This window comes from Haliaeetus leucocephalus, unplaced genomic scaffold (genome assembly GCF_000737465.1).
Source record: "Haliaeetus leucocephalus isolate CR32 unplaced genomic scaffold, Haliaeetus_leucocephalus-4.0 Scaffold428, whole genome shotgun sequence".
NCBI lineage: Eukaryota > Metazoa > Chordata > Aves > Accipitriformes > Accipitridae > Haliaeetus > Haliaeetus leucocephalus.
Window position 1 is genome coordinate 1,706,621 of NW_010972864.1, and position 15,865 is coordinate 1,722,485.

Consider the following 15,865-nt stretch of genomic DNA (forward strand, 5'->3'; position numbering starts at 1 on the left):
CTTTTGTAACTCGAAGATGGCTGCAAACCAGGGTATTTTGGCCCCCAGTGTCTGTGTAAGTGCCGTAGTTTCTTTGATGCTTGGAGCCTGCGCGCTGGCATAAATGCCAGCCTTCGGCTTCCAAGTGAAACAGGAACTTTAAGATTGTAATGCCACAAATATTTTCTTTACAAATGTGCTCTTCAGCATGCCAGTGTCACGGTGCAGGAGTGCTGGGCGGTGACTGCGATGTACATACTGGACAGTGCAGATGTCAAACTGGATTTCAGGGGTTTTCCTGTGATACCTGTGCACCTGGGTATTTTCATTACCCCTTCTGCCAGGGTAAGCCAAACATTCCGTTTCAGCAAGTGTATCCAAAATACAGACCCAAGTTTTATACTGAGGGATGAAATTCTTTTGCCACGGAGATGTGTTCATAAGGGTCTCTCCCAAAAATCACAGAAATCGAAGAAGAAGAAGAAAAACATGATGAGGGGAGATTTCTGTTTAAAAATGCCCCTGTTTTCTTCATTGCCATCTGCTGTGTGATGTAGCTGTCAGACTCCAGTCTGGAGTTGGATTTAGTAACAATGATGAAATTTAGAATATCTTTGGGAATATTTCTGTTACTTATCCTTGTTTTTAAAAAAAAATATTTGTGTTTAATTTGAGTTTGCAACCTCACTTGATGCGCCAGGCTGCCCTTTCTAATCAATACTAGAAAACTGACTGGTTTTAAACTTTATTAACCATCTCTGCACTGTCTTTTTAGGCATTTTATTAACGCCTCCCACCTGAGATTGTAAATCAAAACCATAAATTGTTTCATTTTAGTCTTAAAAAAGGATGGAACTACTTTCAATAGCTGGCATACCACTTGGCATCAATAAATCAGACTCTGAGTGGGGACAGGCTAAGTGTAGCGCTGCAACACTGATACCGGACCCAGTAGTCACTTTGAGCCAGACTCTTTTGCTCTTCCATTAATGTCTCTCTCGATACTGAATTACTACTGATGTGGGCAATCAATAAAAGCTGTTGTGAATCAAATCTGATGGGAGGATTTGGGTCCTGTTGAGCATCAGGGAGTTGCTTTTTCTCTTCTTTTTTTTTTTTTATTTAAAGAAAGATAAAAGAAGAGAGCCTGTGCAGAGGCTGCCTCTGAAATGTCTTTTCTTGTTTGCAGTGTGCGAATGTAATGTGGCGGGTACCCAGCCTGAAGTCTGCGATTTTCTCGGGATGTGTCTTTGTCGCTCTGGGGTGGCTGGACTTCAGTGTGACAGCTGTCAGCCTGGCCACCACTCTTTCCCTGCCTGTCCAGGTAAGGCTGCCGGTCGCATGTACAGCATCAAAGAGGCCCCCGAACAGGCAGACTGGAGTGCTTTTCAGATACCCTTTTTGCAGTGGCTGAAGCAATGTTCACAGCAATAAATGAGCAAGGGACTCTTGTTCTCTACAGTGAAATCCTCATACGTTCTCATTCTCCAAGCACTAACTCCAGGCATGTTTCCATAGTAGGAAAGAATTATATAGTCTTTTTCTGACAGGCTTTTTTTTGCATGGTCAGATGGTTTGATATAGCCTCAGTCAGCACAGCTGTCTTACGGATAACCAAAGGATCTGAAAGCTGTTGTCACATGGAGACCTACAACAACAGAGCATGCTTGACTGCTACGGAACTGGCATAGTGGAGCTGCGAAGCACTAATTTACTTTAGCAGAGGGTCTTCTTCTGGTACCTTGTAAAAGGTGTGTCCTGTAAATCTGAAAATGAGAAGCTCCCATTTTGCCCTTCACAGTGATTTCTCACTCACTTTAAGATCATACAACAGGCGCAGAGCCAACCTCTGTTCATGTAATCATGAAACATAAATGATCTCCACAGGGCTTCACCAGTGTACCTGCCACCAAGGACTAGCCTGCCTTTTACAAGAGAGGAAAATTGATCAGCACTGATGAAGTATAACCTTGAATATCATAATGGTTTTGGGTGTGTATGAGGAATCCATCAAGTCCGATCTGGCTCCTAGGTTTCGTCTGCCTTTGCAGTGAGTGAGAGAGAGGCCCTTAATCCTTAGTGAATTTTACAGTGAGAAAGAATATAGGGTATTGCTGAGTTCTAGTATATACTTTCCTGTACAGCTTAGCAAGATTCATATAGAACGTTACGATTTACTTTCTTCTCTCTCATTATTTTTGGTTGTTGGCTATAGCAGTCCTTTTCCTTTTGGGCTTACGTACTTGTTTACATCCTATGAATAGACAGCAGACTCCTTTATGCCCTTGCAAGGATATATTATGTTGTGTTACCAAACACAATGGGTGGAATAAAGAAATACCACGTGACTGTGTTTTATGGTCTGGAGTAGATGAACGTTTTTTAATGAGAAACATAAAATCAGGATTCTGTGTTGGTACATGCTGTTCAGTGGTTTTAAAATACTCTAACCATATTTTTTTTTTCTTAGAACTTGATCAGGTAGCAATATTAAAGCAAATCAAACCCATATTGAATACGTTTGAACTTTCAACACCAAAAGCTGAAAAGAGACGTAAGACCTTAAAAGAGCATGCAAAAAGAAATTGTAAAAGACAGATAAAAAGAATTGAAAACACAGTCAGTGGGATTACTCAAAACTGCTGCAGTTCACAACTTGTTCTGTTAAAATAAGCTGCCACAGGTTTAAACTTAAACTAACGTATCATGCTGCAAACTGTGGTGGAAAGTGAGCAGCCCAGCCTGCAACTCCTGTTTGGAGTTGTCATCTTTAGAAGGAAGGTAGATCTATAACTTTTTGGCTGCTGCAGCTAGAACTGATCTCTCTGGTCTTGCTTTATTGAACTCAATAGAAGCTTTATTCAATAGGAGTGATATCAAAATAAAGCTTTTAAACAAATCAGTATTATTAAAATGAGGAGAGAATGCAATATAATGCTCAGCTGGGGGTGGACTCTAGTGTAGGTGATGTTTTTGGAAGCTTCAGTATTTGTATTCCTCTTATACTAACTTCCTAGCAAGCCCTGCGTCTTTCCAGGCGTCTTTGAAGTAAACACAGCAAAGTCAGATGTCCTTGGCTGCAGCAGAAAGAGGAACCGAAAGGGGTAACCAGGAACATGAACATGGAATGGAAAGACAGTGTTTGTTTTATACTTCCGTTGGTCAGCCATTTCTGTCAGTCATAAAATCCAAGTGATTAACTGCAACACGTTGGCTTGTACCTTGGGCAGCTGGGATTCCCAGATGGGCTCCCATTCATGTACCTATAAAGTGTGACCCTGTGTAACATCCAGCATTGTTTCAATAAAATAGCATGTCTTATCTGTGATAGAACTGTTAGCATAAAATAGTGATAACTCCAAGAGAAGTTTGTTGTTATAGTCTGACAATAGCTTTTGTTATAGTCTGACAACGTGCCTTATGTATTACATGCAGATTCCTGCAATTCACTGCTTGCCAGCTTGTGAAATTAAGATGTCAGCAGTTTTTACCTTGTGCATCATTTATTTGTGCACCATGAACTTGTGCTTGTGCATCATTACTAATAAGTGTGTTGTTAGCCATTAGACCTAGCCTAGCTTTGTAGATGCTGTTTCTCAGAGGTTATTTTTTTAAAGATGTTAAGTACTTCTCTCATGTGACATTCTTTTCATCGTAAGATGGATTTCTGTCCCTTACACGTGTATTTTGCGAGGCATCAAACTAAATCTCTAAACTGTACATTATAGAATTGCAGTAAGAACCTGATTATCAATGGTTGAGGATGCAATTACAGTATAAGCATCTATTTCAGGATAATTATTTTTGGTGGTAAAATTATGGTTTTACCTCATGATTGCTTTACATTCAAAGGTAACTTTTTTGGCAAATTCTGTTTTAAATAACTGCTGGTTGAGACATGTATCTGTCAGGATAATTATTATTTATTTTTCTCTATGCAGAATGTAACTGTGATGCTGTCGGCTCAGTGGAGAATACATGTGGTCCTAGAGGTCAGTGTCTGTGCCGTAGCAACTATGCTGGACTTAGATGTGACCAGTGCGCTCCAGGTTATTACAGCTATCCCAGCTGCTTGCGTGAGTAAATGCCTTTGCTCCTTTTACTGGGGTTCCCTTCTTATTTCTGCAATAGAGAAGAAAATAAACTTTCTCAAATATATTTCCATGTAAAACTATCTATGTAACCATGATAGTTCTGTTCCATCCAAAGCTGGCAACAGTGACACTGAAGATCCAGGCAGTGGCCAGGCTTCCTGGCAGGCACACACTCTGGTAGTCCCGCCTGGCACATCACCGCTGTTCCTGTGCTAGTTGGATTAATGTGAGCATGGCAATGTTTGGCCTTGGTGCACTTGTATCTCTCTTTTAAAATATGGAATCTAAAGCTTAGGCTGTGCAATGGGAATTTACCTTTATGTGTTCTGGCTCACTCAAATTACAGAACATAAGCTATGTTTCAACTGGTTTGGGCTTCTAATATTTGATACACTGTCCTGTAAACTTTTAAGTAAGTGCGTTAGTGTGTGCTCTTGACATGTGCCAAGGTTACAGCATAAATCCTAGTCTAGAAGGGCTTAACTCTGCAAATCTTCCATCATATCAACAATTTTTCCTGCCCATGTGGATCAGTTGATTAGGCTTAGAACGTGTGTAGGTTTTTCACATCAAGCAGAGGGAAACCTGCTCTCTATCACTAAAATCAGCAAGCTACTTGGTCATCATGAACAGGACTGCTCTTTCCTAGAAATCAAAAGATTATTAGTGCTAAAGAAGGAATGTATCCTCAGAATTCTGCCATTACTAATCACCACAACCACAGCAAAAAATAATCTGGCAGGTTTGTCCTCTCTCTTTAGGAGACTGGCTACTACTTTACTAAAATAATTGTCATTAACCATTTCACCCTTAGACTCTATCTGAGCAAAGATTAGTCCCCTGGGCTGCAGCAGCATTGGTTTTTTTGTAGCACTATTCTTATTGACCCTGTGTATGTAGATCATTGCACAACTGAGACCTTACGCAGGAATCTGAAGCAGTAAGACTGTTGCATGGTGTATTTCAAAGCTTGCTTCTGGCTTCCTTTGCCCTCACCTCTAAAGGTGTGATGGGCATACAATTTTATATTCTGTATTTTGCCATCATATTTTTAAGTGCAGGTCTAATTACAGAATTTGCCCTGTGCTTTCTGTAACCATGGGAAGATCAAGAAAGGAGAAAGCCAAAACCAAGCCTGCTCTTAGGATGGGACAAAGAAGTTGAGGAAGAGAGATTTATTGCGGTTCCAGATAATCCTACCTGTTTCTGTTAAGAACAAAGAAAACAATGTCAAGTTGGTACAGGTCACCTGAAACTCATAGGTTCCAAGCAGGGGTGAGGACCCTGCGAGTTATAGGAGGACCTTGTGAGCTGTTTATTGGAAGTAAAAGTGAAGGACACTCTAGACAAATAGTATTCAAAACCTCTACAGTACTAAAGATTTGGAAGGTTGTTGCTTGGTACCTACAGGGTGAACCCTCCCACCGCTGTCTATGTTTGTTGTTACGTAGCTTGCCGCTGCTCTCCCGACGGTTCCCAGCACGGCACGTGTGATCCCACGTCGGGGCAGTGCGAGTGTCAAACGGGCATCACGGGGCGACAGTGCGACAGATGCCTTTCTGCAGCTGACAGTTTCCCCAACTGCAAAGGTAATGTTTCTGAGGGAAAAATCCTCCATTCTGATTTGAATTGCCCCCGTTTCTATTGCAGGGTACTCCAGGGCACTCTGCTGTGTGCAAACTTTTATAGAAACCCCCTGAAGCATGGGGAGGGAGGGACACACCAGGAGCACGTATTAGATGAGCTTATTTGTCATTCTGTATGTTATTTCATGAAGTGAACTATAAGATTAAAACCTTTTTTAGACGATGGCACAGCAACTTTAAGAAAACATCTCTCAGTTCTGTAGGTTAGTGCTATAGTTTTCCAAGTGACTACTTTGTGTACCAAACCTTTGCATAGTCTAAACCAGGCTAAACACACATTGAAAAATCACTATTAAAGTCTTCTGCTGGTCTTGAAGTTTAAAGTGTTTGAGTCCCTCCAAGGTAACCGTGTTAAATAGCCCTTTCATACTGTTACCTGCTGCATTGTACTTCTGTACTACTACATTCTGCAGCTCTGTTTTCAAAAGATCTTTCAATGTGTTTTTTTTTTTAATTTCATAAAGGTGTCAACAGTGAATGTGACCCTTCAGGTAGTGTTGGTTCTCATTCCGTAAGTATTCTACTGCTGCAGCTAACGGTACGTGTTAATAATTCATGTGCCTTTGCTGAACACATTCACTTCATTGCTCAAGTCCTGAAGCCTGCTCTTAGACTGAAAGAATTGCACAAGCTTATTTGCAGAGTAAGAGTGGAAATAAACTTTGTGTTTTGTTCTTTGATCATACCAGTGCAATTAGCTGTTGAGGGTGGGGTTTTTTTATCTCTTGTATATAGACTATGCATACTGTTTATGTCTTCTTGGTGTGCTGGAACACTAATATATACATGCAGATATGCATATAAGCCTATGCAAGTCTCAAAGACTTTCTGGTTCTGGGTCGCAACAGGCCTTTTCAGCATCAAAGTATTCTTGAAAAAATTATTATCTCTTTGTAACTGTTGCTATTCCACTACTATTGTTATTAATACAGTGATGGTTATTAGTAGTAGCATATTATCAGAAATCACAATCATTGCTAAATGTGTAGCAAAGAAGACGCAGAGGGTAAGTCTGACAGATGGAAGAGGTATCTATTTAGGCTCATGTATACAGCTATGGCTGTCTTCCACCAGTAAAGGAAAGAGTAAGTATGAAAATTAATGATTATTTTAAAGGAAATTTGTTTTTTAAACTTTTTTGCAACTTTTTAGAGCAGTTCTAATAAGACTATAAAAGAATTGGAAAGTACATCCATTGGGACATTTAGAATAAACTAGGTATGGAAAAAATACGCAGGGTGGAAAAATCCTGTGCTGATAGTATGAGACAGAAAAATCTAAGAAGTCTGAATCAGCCTCAGTTTCTATGCTTCTGTAAAAGTCAGTAACCTGCCTGAGCTGTTAATAGTATTAGTTTTTTCTTAGTACTAAAGAGCAGTATGTTTTTTATGAAACAGATGAACCCATATTAACTCTTTTCTGTCATTAGGGCTATTGTCAATGTCTTCAGCACGTTGAAGGTCCTACCTGTAGTAAATGCAAACCATTGTACTGGAAGCTGGCCAAAGAAAACCCTGAGGGATGTACAGGTACAGCTTCATGACATATTTCTTAGGCTTACATTATGTGTTAAATTCTCTTGAAAGTCATCTTTGTTCACTGTTGCCATCTTCAGTGCTCAGTGACTTTCACAACTCTTGTTAACAGCATGTTTTTAATGCTACTTAATTGTAACACCAAATTACCCACGATACCAGCAGTTACTTTTAGAAATGATTTCATGAGTGCTTGCTAGTGCTGGACCAAGGTGTGCTCTGAATAATTACAATGGTGTGTACTTCATATGGCCCTATGGCAATTTTGCTGGAGTGGGATGGGTTTTCTGCCCTTAATACTGAAACCAGAATTTGGCTCATTGTTTCAAGAAAAAGGTGCTTTTTCATTTATTATCATCTCCTATCTTGTAGAGGAGTGAAAAGCCTTCTTGTGGCTTCAGGGTGTGACAAATCTGTTATAGTTTATGTCCATATAATGCCAATCTGTTTGCAATTTTCAGTGTTTGCTAACAGTGAGTGTGTGTTTTTCAGACAGATAGTATCCTTTTTAATAAAGGATAAAGGTAAAAAAACTTTAAAGGTATTTTTCTCCCCAGCTATGTCCTTTCCAACAGGTTCCACCACAACAGCTACCTAGAAAGGATGAGTAGCCTTAGAGCTGATACCTAGATCATTACATCTTTGACTCTAAATCTCTAAATACTATACAGTCTAAACATCTCCTCAAAGATTAATTACTGCACCTTTCATGTAATTCATCTTCTCTGCCTTCAGTCACAGAGTCAATACTGGGTTTCACCAAACCTCTAGGTCAGCATAGCTCCTTTCTGCATATTTGCTTCATTTATATTTCATATGGAGAGTTGAACTGGTCCCAAAGTAGCACTGCAGAATAGAAGGTGCCAGTCAGGCTGCGAGACACAGTTTTGAAATAATTGTCTGAATGTTTCTAAGAAAGAAAACAATTGTAAATCCAAACTCAAGACTGTTTGTGTTAAACACAAGTTAGAACACTTCAAAACACACCAGTAAATCACACATATACAGAAGTTCTCACTCTTTCTCCTTTACTTTTCATTCTCAACTTGTGCTAGTATCCATTTGCTATTCTTGAACCTTGCAGAGTAAAGTCCACCTTGTGGCACTATGATTCAAAATTGCAGATTCAGGGTGGTGGGGTTTTTTTTCCTGTAAAGTATCTTGAAAAAAGACAAAATGCAGACTGTCTTTTTTTTCATCTGTGCAGCATGCCAGTGTGATGTGAGTGGAACTCTAAGTGGAGTCGGAGAATGTCAGCAGGTAAAGTGAAATTAAAAGAAATACATTAATGAAACTGATTTTTGTAAAGATAAATTGTTGTAACATTTGGTAAGGTAGAAATCTTAGTACTGATTATTGCTTTTGCACATAAAGTGGCTGGTTTTATACAGCAAAGAAGCAGTTTTATACAGAATTTTTATACACCCTAGGGATGTATAAAAGTTCTGAGAATTTTTCATCATCTTGAGTTTATGTATTTTCTAGTCTGTTCATTGAAGACAATAAATGACAGAAGTTATGTCCTGATAATATTTTTTGTTGAGGTTAGAATGTTTTTCCTCTTTAGAATTAGAGGGAATTCCAAGTATTGAAAGATTAAAGTTCCGGAGAAGGTGGTGAAACATTTTTGATGAAATTGTTTTCTTCACAGGAAAACGGGCATTGTTACTGCAAATCTAATGTTTGTGGGGATTCCTGTGACACTTGTGAAGCTGGTTATTATGCTCTTGAAAACAAGAATTATTTTGGCTGCCAAGGTAAAATGAATAAAGGACATATCTAGTAGCACATTTGCACTTAGCACAAAAGTCTTTAGAATTCCCTAGGTTGTACTTTTAAAATGTGGATGTATTTGTTGAATAACTCGCGTGCACAGAGTTTTGCACTACTGCTTGTAATCGTTCGTAACCCGTGTAATGCCTCCGTTCCCTTCCAAAGGGAGAAGGAACAAGGCAGATGTTACCACTGTGGTTCCCAGCCATTTTGTGGCTCGCTGACGTGAGGAAAGGTGTTACTCTTTGAGTTCATTGTCCTTCACCTCTCCCCACTTGCCTGAGGCTTCTCTGTCAAATCTCTGCAGTGAGGTTCCATGAGGCGCTGCTGAAGCTGTTATCAAATAAGATAACTGAGTCATTCCTCCTCTCACTCCTCCTCCCCAGTTGTGGGGCCAGGGATGGTTGACGTTCCTGCAAACGTTACCTGTAGGAGCGGTAGCTGTCTGTTCTGCGCAGCAGTTTTCTAAGGTCTGCTGCTGCAATAAAAACTTAAAATGTTACAAAAAATACTAGCTTGATTTTTTTTTTTTTTTTTTTGCAGGTATGTTCATGTATTGCTTTAGCCCAGGGTTCAATGTGTTTTGAAGAGAGTCAGATGTAGCTGTGATGTGGAGAAAGTGGTCCTTCTTCTGAAGGATACTTGCTCTGCCATCTGTTTTGAGTGATGTAGGGCTACTTCAACAGTTCCCTCCCCTCTTTGTCCCCCCACTGTAGCTTTAGGTTTGTTAAAATTATTGAAAGCACTTTCACTGACTTCAGTGTGCCTTACACCTGTCCATGGTTGATGCAAGAGATTTATTTTTAAAGCACTGAAGTACTTCTAACAATCATTTAATATGTGCAAAGTTAAAAGTAATGGCTACTGTATCAAAGCAAGCTTTCATGCCTAATGTGCAAACCAAGGAGCTAGTGAAAAGGATCTGGTTTCACAAAAGTGTCAAATACTTTAATTATCCTTGATTTCAGTGAGGTTACAGGAGCTTAACATGTCTGAGAAAACAGGATGCTTTTGCACTACGATGTAAATACATGTTTAGGAACTTTCAATATCTTAATTCAGCTTGAAATTTTTAGCCTAGACATACTTGTTCCATAGTACGATATATTATACCTCGTTACTAGAGGTGTCCTTTAGCTTGTGCCACAAGTCCTGTCTCCTGTAGAAAGTCATTCAATATTGTTGTCCAGTATTGGTTAAAAATATGCATATGCTTTTATACGAACACATATGTTCTTGTTGTGTGCAACATTTGTAAGATAAATTAAATATTGGGATACCAGACTCTGAAAAATTAACATCTTACAATTTTTGTAAGTTAGTTGGGGTTTTTGGGGGGCAGTGGTTGGGGGGGTGGGTTTAATAATTATTCATCGTGATATTGCTCTAGAAATTCTGACTTATTAGCAAAACGTTTGAATGGCTGTTCTGCAAAACTGTGGTCCTGCATTTAGTAATGTGCCATGGCTTATTACTTGTGATTTTTTTTAAAAAGTGGCTTTTGTCACATTCCAAGGAGAAATAAAGAAAACAACTACAAACATGGGAAGCCAGAAATAATTGCAGCTTATGCATGTGTGTTAGCATGTGTTTGAAAGAGTCTGAGGGGAGGGGAGTCTGAAGGGCTCCGGAAGGAGGAAACGAGTCATTAACGGTGTTTAACTAGCGGAAGCGTGGTGTGTTTGCTGATAACTTTTATCACTTTTTTTTCTGATGAGATATTTGGCTTCTGCTCTTTGCGTGACAGGCTGCCGGTGTGATGTTGGAGGATCCCTCAGCCCGTCGTGTGCCGAGCCTTCGGGTGGCTGCCAGTGCAGGGCGCACGTCGTGGGGACGGACTGTCGGGAGTGAGTCTGGCTGTAGCTCCCGATAGCTCATGCTTCAGCACAGTTCTTTTGAAACTGCCCACAACTCCCTTGCTATCCTTTCACGTGAGGTTCTGGATTTGTTGATAAATAAGCTGATAAATTGTATTAGTTATTGATATTAATTTTGCTGGGCAGTTTTCTTCTGTTATTTTAATAAGATCTTTTAACTTGTTTCCTTAAATAACCAATACCTGTTTTGCAATACTATTGCATATGTATCTATATATCTATCAACAGGTATATAAGAAAATGTATGTAAGCTGTAAAAGCTTCTGGAAAGAGAATTCTCATTACATCCATCTTACCAGCTGTCTTGAATTTATTAGCTGCTGTCAGGATTCCTCAGTCACCAGAAAGTCACCTCCCTCCCACTGCTTTATGCTCTTAGATGGAGACCATACAGCAACTGGTAATTCTTTGTTGTTTTTTCTCCTCCTTGAAAGGCCTGAAAAAAACTATTTTTTCCCTGATCTGCACCACATGAAGTTTGAGATTGAAGATGGTACTACTGTCAAGGGAAGGGAAATTCGGTTTGGCTATGATCCTCAGGAATTTCCTAGCTTCAGTTGGAGAGGATATGCCCAGATGTCCTCTATACAAGTAAGCTAGTATTTCGCTCAAGGCTTTGGGGTGAAAATATAGGTGTATGGTATGTATGTCTCTATGGTACTGCTATTTGTGTGCAAGGTCATGGAGAAACCAGGAAAAAGGACAGGTCTCACTAATCTGAACCCTTTGGCACTGTATCGCTGTTTGGATTAGTGAGCGTTGGTATTATTATAAGTTAGTCATTGCTTGTGCAAATATGTGTTCTTCAGAAATGTTCTTTGAGGGTTTTTTTGTGAGAAATACACATTTTGCGATAGGTGTAAAGAAAAGAACTAATAGCTTCAAAGTCTATAATACTAAGTGCAGAAATTCTTGTCATGCTAAGGACAGCAGAAACAGCAGAAGAATGATGCTTGGCTAAATAATTTGAGTTACACAATTCCGTGGCAGTCTGTGTCCATAAGATCTTCATGTACCGTCACAGTGCTGTCACTGACATCTGCTTACACCTGCAGCTTACATTAGACAAAGAAGAGAAAGGCACCAACTTTTATTAGGAATGATACCTTCACGTTATAGCAAACAGGAAAATGTGTGATTCAATAAAAGAAGCTGTTAGCAGGAGCATATTGGCAACATATATTTTAGTCTCATGACAGTCTACAAATAAACTAAACAACTGCAGAGAGAATAAGTAAATCACAGGAAGAAAGTCACCATAATCTAACTGTGTGAGAAGGGACCTGTCTGACTTTGGATGGAACTGCTAGCAAATGAACCAGGATTTTAAAACAGTAGATTTGAGCAATAAATGGGATTTTCTCACTCTTCTTAAAAGTAGTACTATGGTATAGTTGTGTCCAGCCCCTGTAAGTTGTCCAAGGACTAATGGATCTCTATAGTCTGAGACATAAGCACATAACCATTGCACAAGCATAGTGATTTCCTTTCTGTTCTTCATTTTTCACTCTTTCCTCTTTGTTCTTTTGGGTTTTTTTTATCCCAGAGCTCATATTTGTTGGATCTTCAGAACTACTCCACATTCACAAATGAAGGCAACTCTCCAGTAGCTGTGATTTCTTAACTTCTGCTTTCTAATTCAGCTGCTTTTTGCATTTCATATTCAGTAGCATTTTGTAAAGAGGTAGTGAAAGGGCTTAGTCTCTAATCTTGCTAAAAGTGTGCATTATTTTGCTTACCTGGATAAAGCTTTTCACTCATGTAAGTAATTGCCAGCTCCAGGCCCTCCTTAGTTAGATCCTTGCATAACTGAGATAGCCTCACGTTTTTCATTTCAAGGAACTTTCCTGATTTTGACATAGCGTTTCTGTGTCTTGCAGGACCCTGAAATAATCCTCCTGACATTTATTTTGTAGAAAACAAGTAGTGTTACCATATCTACCACACAAAAGGGTAATGTAACAACTTTTTGTGAACAGAAACTATTTCAAAACAATTAAAAATTTTTGATGTGAAATAAAGAAACTGTGTGTGACCTCAGTGGAGGTCACTGGTGCCCTGTCATGCTGCTGACATGAGTGTCTCATTATTGACTGAGAAGCTGACAGTCAGGCTCAGATTTTAAAGCACTGGCCAGAGTTGCCTAAGTTTGTGACAGAGCTCAAAGAATAATTTCTCCCCACTCCCTGCCTTTGCTTAAAGCCAGGGACCGACATCTCTTTCTTCCTCATTCCTCACATATCTCTTCTTTCTCTCCCTTCACTGTGTCTTCTAGATTTTCCATAAAAGCTTAGAAACCATTTTTATAAATCTCCTGAAGCATGTTTCTTTATTTCTTTTGCCTTCTCTTTTTTGTTTGTATCTATTTTTCAACTGTTCCCTCAATGCCTGTCTTATCCATGTAGTATCCTTCAGAAGCTGTCCTTCTCCATTTAAAACAATACTTGTAAATCCTTCCCCTAATTGTCTGTATTTTCCATTCTGGTCCACTGCCTTTCTGCAATCACCTAGATTTTAGCTATCTAGTCTCTGTAGATCTCTCAGCCCTGCCATCTGTCATATGTCTGTCTTTGCTTTCTGCTTTGCATTTCTGTTAAGAAGGTGGAGGTCTCTGGGGTGATGATGACAGAATTGAGGAATATACATTCAGAGCAGCATATGAGAGCTGGCAGTCTTGCATTTATTGTAGCTTTTAGGAGTAAGAGAAAATGAGGCTTTGTGGTCCGTTCTCAAATGTATGGAACAGAGAAAAAACCTGTGTGCATTTGGGGAAGCAGAATGGACCACAGTGGTGGGGAGGTCACCGTACTGCAAGCATCTTGGAAAGGGACAGTGAGTGGATTGTGATGGGTGAACTGGTGGGAGTTGGATTATGAGGGGAGGTTTAGGATTTTGGATGGGAAGAAGGAAGCCAAACCCTTGAGGTTGCACCAATCCTGTTTTTTCCTAATCCACCACCAACCTTTGAACATGTCTCTGCCAATTCTGTTGCTCTGCAGACTAAATAATGGGGGTTGTATGAATGCAGCCTCCTGCGGGCTCGAGAACTGCGTGGCTCCAGAGGTGTCCATTCAGGCCCAGGGCAAAGAGAGTTATGCATGGTATTGCATTTTAAGAAACCGAGGGATCTGGTGGAGGAGTAGAAGTTGTTGCAGCGATGGTCTGAGATGTCTGCATGCTGTGGAGTGTTGCGTGTGATCTCAGACTAGGGTCAGTGACTCTGGCCTGTTCCTTGGGAAGCAAGGATTACAGACAACCCTCGATACCATACACCTCCCTTATGGCATGGGAGGGGAGAATAACAGTAAAATACTGTCCATATATCAAGGTGCAATATCAACACACACGTTAATTCAGCCATTCTGTGTCTTTCTGGATAGGCTGTTATTCAACAAGAGTTTTATTTCACAGGAGGTTTTGTTCTATATGCTTTTGTAAGCTGCCCGAGCCTTTCTTTTCTGTTATGGAGTTTGTCTTTGCCAAATGGTTTTTCTTTCTCTGGGTGCTAGTAACAAATAATATACTTTCCTTTCCTCCTTTTTCCCTTTCTTTTTATTTTTCCCAGCCAGAGGTGGTTGTGCCTATCACTGTGGCTTCCCCTAAGCTCTTCCACCTAGTCCTCCGCTATGTCAGCATGGGCTCAAAAAGCTCTAAAGGGAAGATCTCAGTTGCTGAGGGAAAACATTTTGGCACTAATTATACTTGTAAGTGAATTAATTTTCTCACTAGGCTTGCCTGTCTTCCTCTGTCATACACCAGCATTGCCGTTCCAGTATATACTTGTCTGCATGTGCGTTTTTCTTGTAGGACTTTAGTATGGTGCTTGCATGGCTTCTAACTGTTCCTCTATTCAGCACTTTACGGCTGTTTTTTTGTTTATTAACTTCCATTTTTCAGAATGAAGTGAGGATAACTTTGAATGTGGAAAAATCAAACCTCTACTTATTTCGCATTATCCTGAGGTATATTAACCCTGGAGGTGAAACATTATCTGGTCGCATATCTGCTTGTCAGTCTCGGCCTGAAACAGGTAGGTGCAACTCAATGGCACAACAGATCAGGTGAACGTTAGATCAGAGAAGCCTTTTCAAGGTGCACCTAAGTCAAATTTGTAATGTTGCTTAAAATGCATCACTTCTAACAGTGTCAGTTCTTTTGTGCTTTTCCTAATATATTTTGCTGTGTAATTGATGTGGCTGTTTTTGCATGAAACCCCTGCTTACAGTAGTAATCAACATGTGTTTTTCCAAATGTTTGCCAAACAGTACTTTCAGTTCTGTACTTGCTGGCTCTGAACTGTGTGTTTTATGAAGCTTTTAAAGAAGGGATAACAGCACTTATTTTGGTTTAGTTGCCTTTGATATTTCAGTTTAAAGGTGGCTTCTGCCTTCATTCCATGAATAACATTCATTTAATGATAAATCCAATCTACCAAGTTAGCCCTCATTACAGACCTCAACAGCATGCGATGCCTTTTGGGCCCTGATAAAAGATAAATACTCCATATCCTTTGAATGGTAGAGGCATACCAATCCTATATGCAGAATTATCTCTTATTATGCCTAACCTCTGCATACCGATGGGAGCTAATGGAGTTTAGTCATAAATGCTTTTAGTAATTCGGAGGAGACAAAACTGAAAACTTCACAGATACCACTCAGCAGAGTGGCAGCAGTTCATGGTCACGTCTGGCTGATATTGCCTGGGACGCAGGGAACCAGCTTTTGTCTGTGTCCAGGGGCTTCAAAGAAGAAACCTTTAATATTCATAACAATTGATCCTCATGACTTCTTTTTGATAAAACATACTGCAGCTACCTTTCTGTTGTACATCATCTCTGCCCAGAAGTTACCTTCAGTTGCTATTTGTAACTAAACATTTTAGATGCTACTAAAAACCTCCAGTGTCTGAAATATATGGCTGGAAGTCGCATGAGAACAGGGCTTGTCAGCTGAACATAT

At 39.8% G+C, this 15,865-nt stretch overlaps 1 protein-coding gene across 1 annotated transcript in view; it reads left to right on the forward strand.

Annotated features, from left to right (window-relative positions):
• LAMA3 (laminin, alpha 3) overlaps window positions 1-15,865 on the forward strand; it is a 120,241-nt gene that overhangs the window by 38,221 nt on the left and 66,155 nt on the right. The window contains exons 12-21 of the mRNA XM_010574408.1: window positions 1,169-1,303; window positions 3,921-4,055; window positions 5,525-5,662; window positions 6,184-6,230; window positions 7,149-7,248; window positions 8,462-8,514; window positions 8,906-9,011; window positions 10,775-10,874; window positions 11,339-11,495; window positions 14,802-14,934. Of these exons, the coding sequence (XP_010572710.1) occupies window positions 1,169-1,303; window positions 3,921-4,055; window positions 5,525-5,662; window positions 6,184-6,230; window positions 7,149-7,248; window positions 8,462-8,514; window positions 8,906-9,011; window positions 10,775-10,874; window positions 11,339-11,495; window positions 14,802-14,934 (1,104 nt within the window). The remainder of the gene's footprint in view (window positions 1-1,168; window positions 1,304-3,920; window positions 4,056-5,524; window positions 5,663-6,183; window positions 6,231-7,148; window positions 7,249-8,461; window positions 8,515-8,905; window positions 9,012-10,774; window positions 10,875-11,338; window positions 11,496-14,801; window positions 14,935-15,865) is intronic.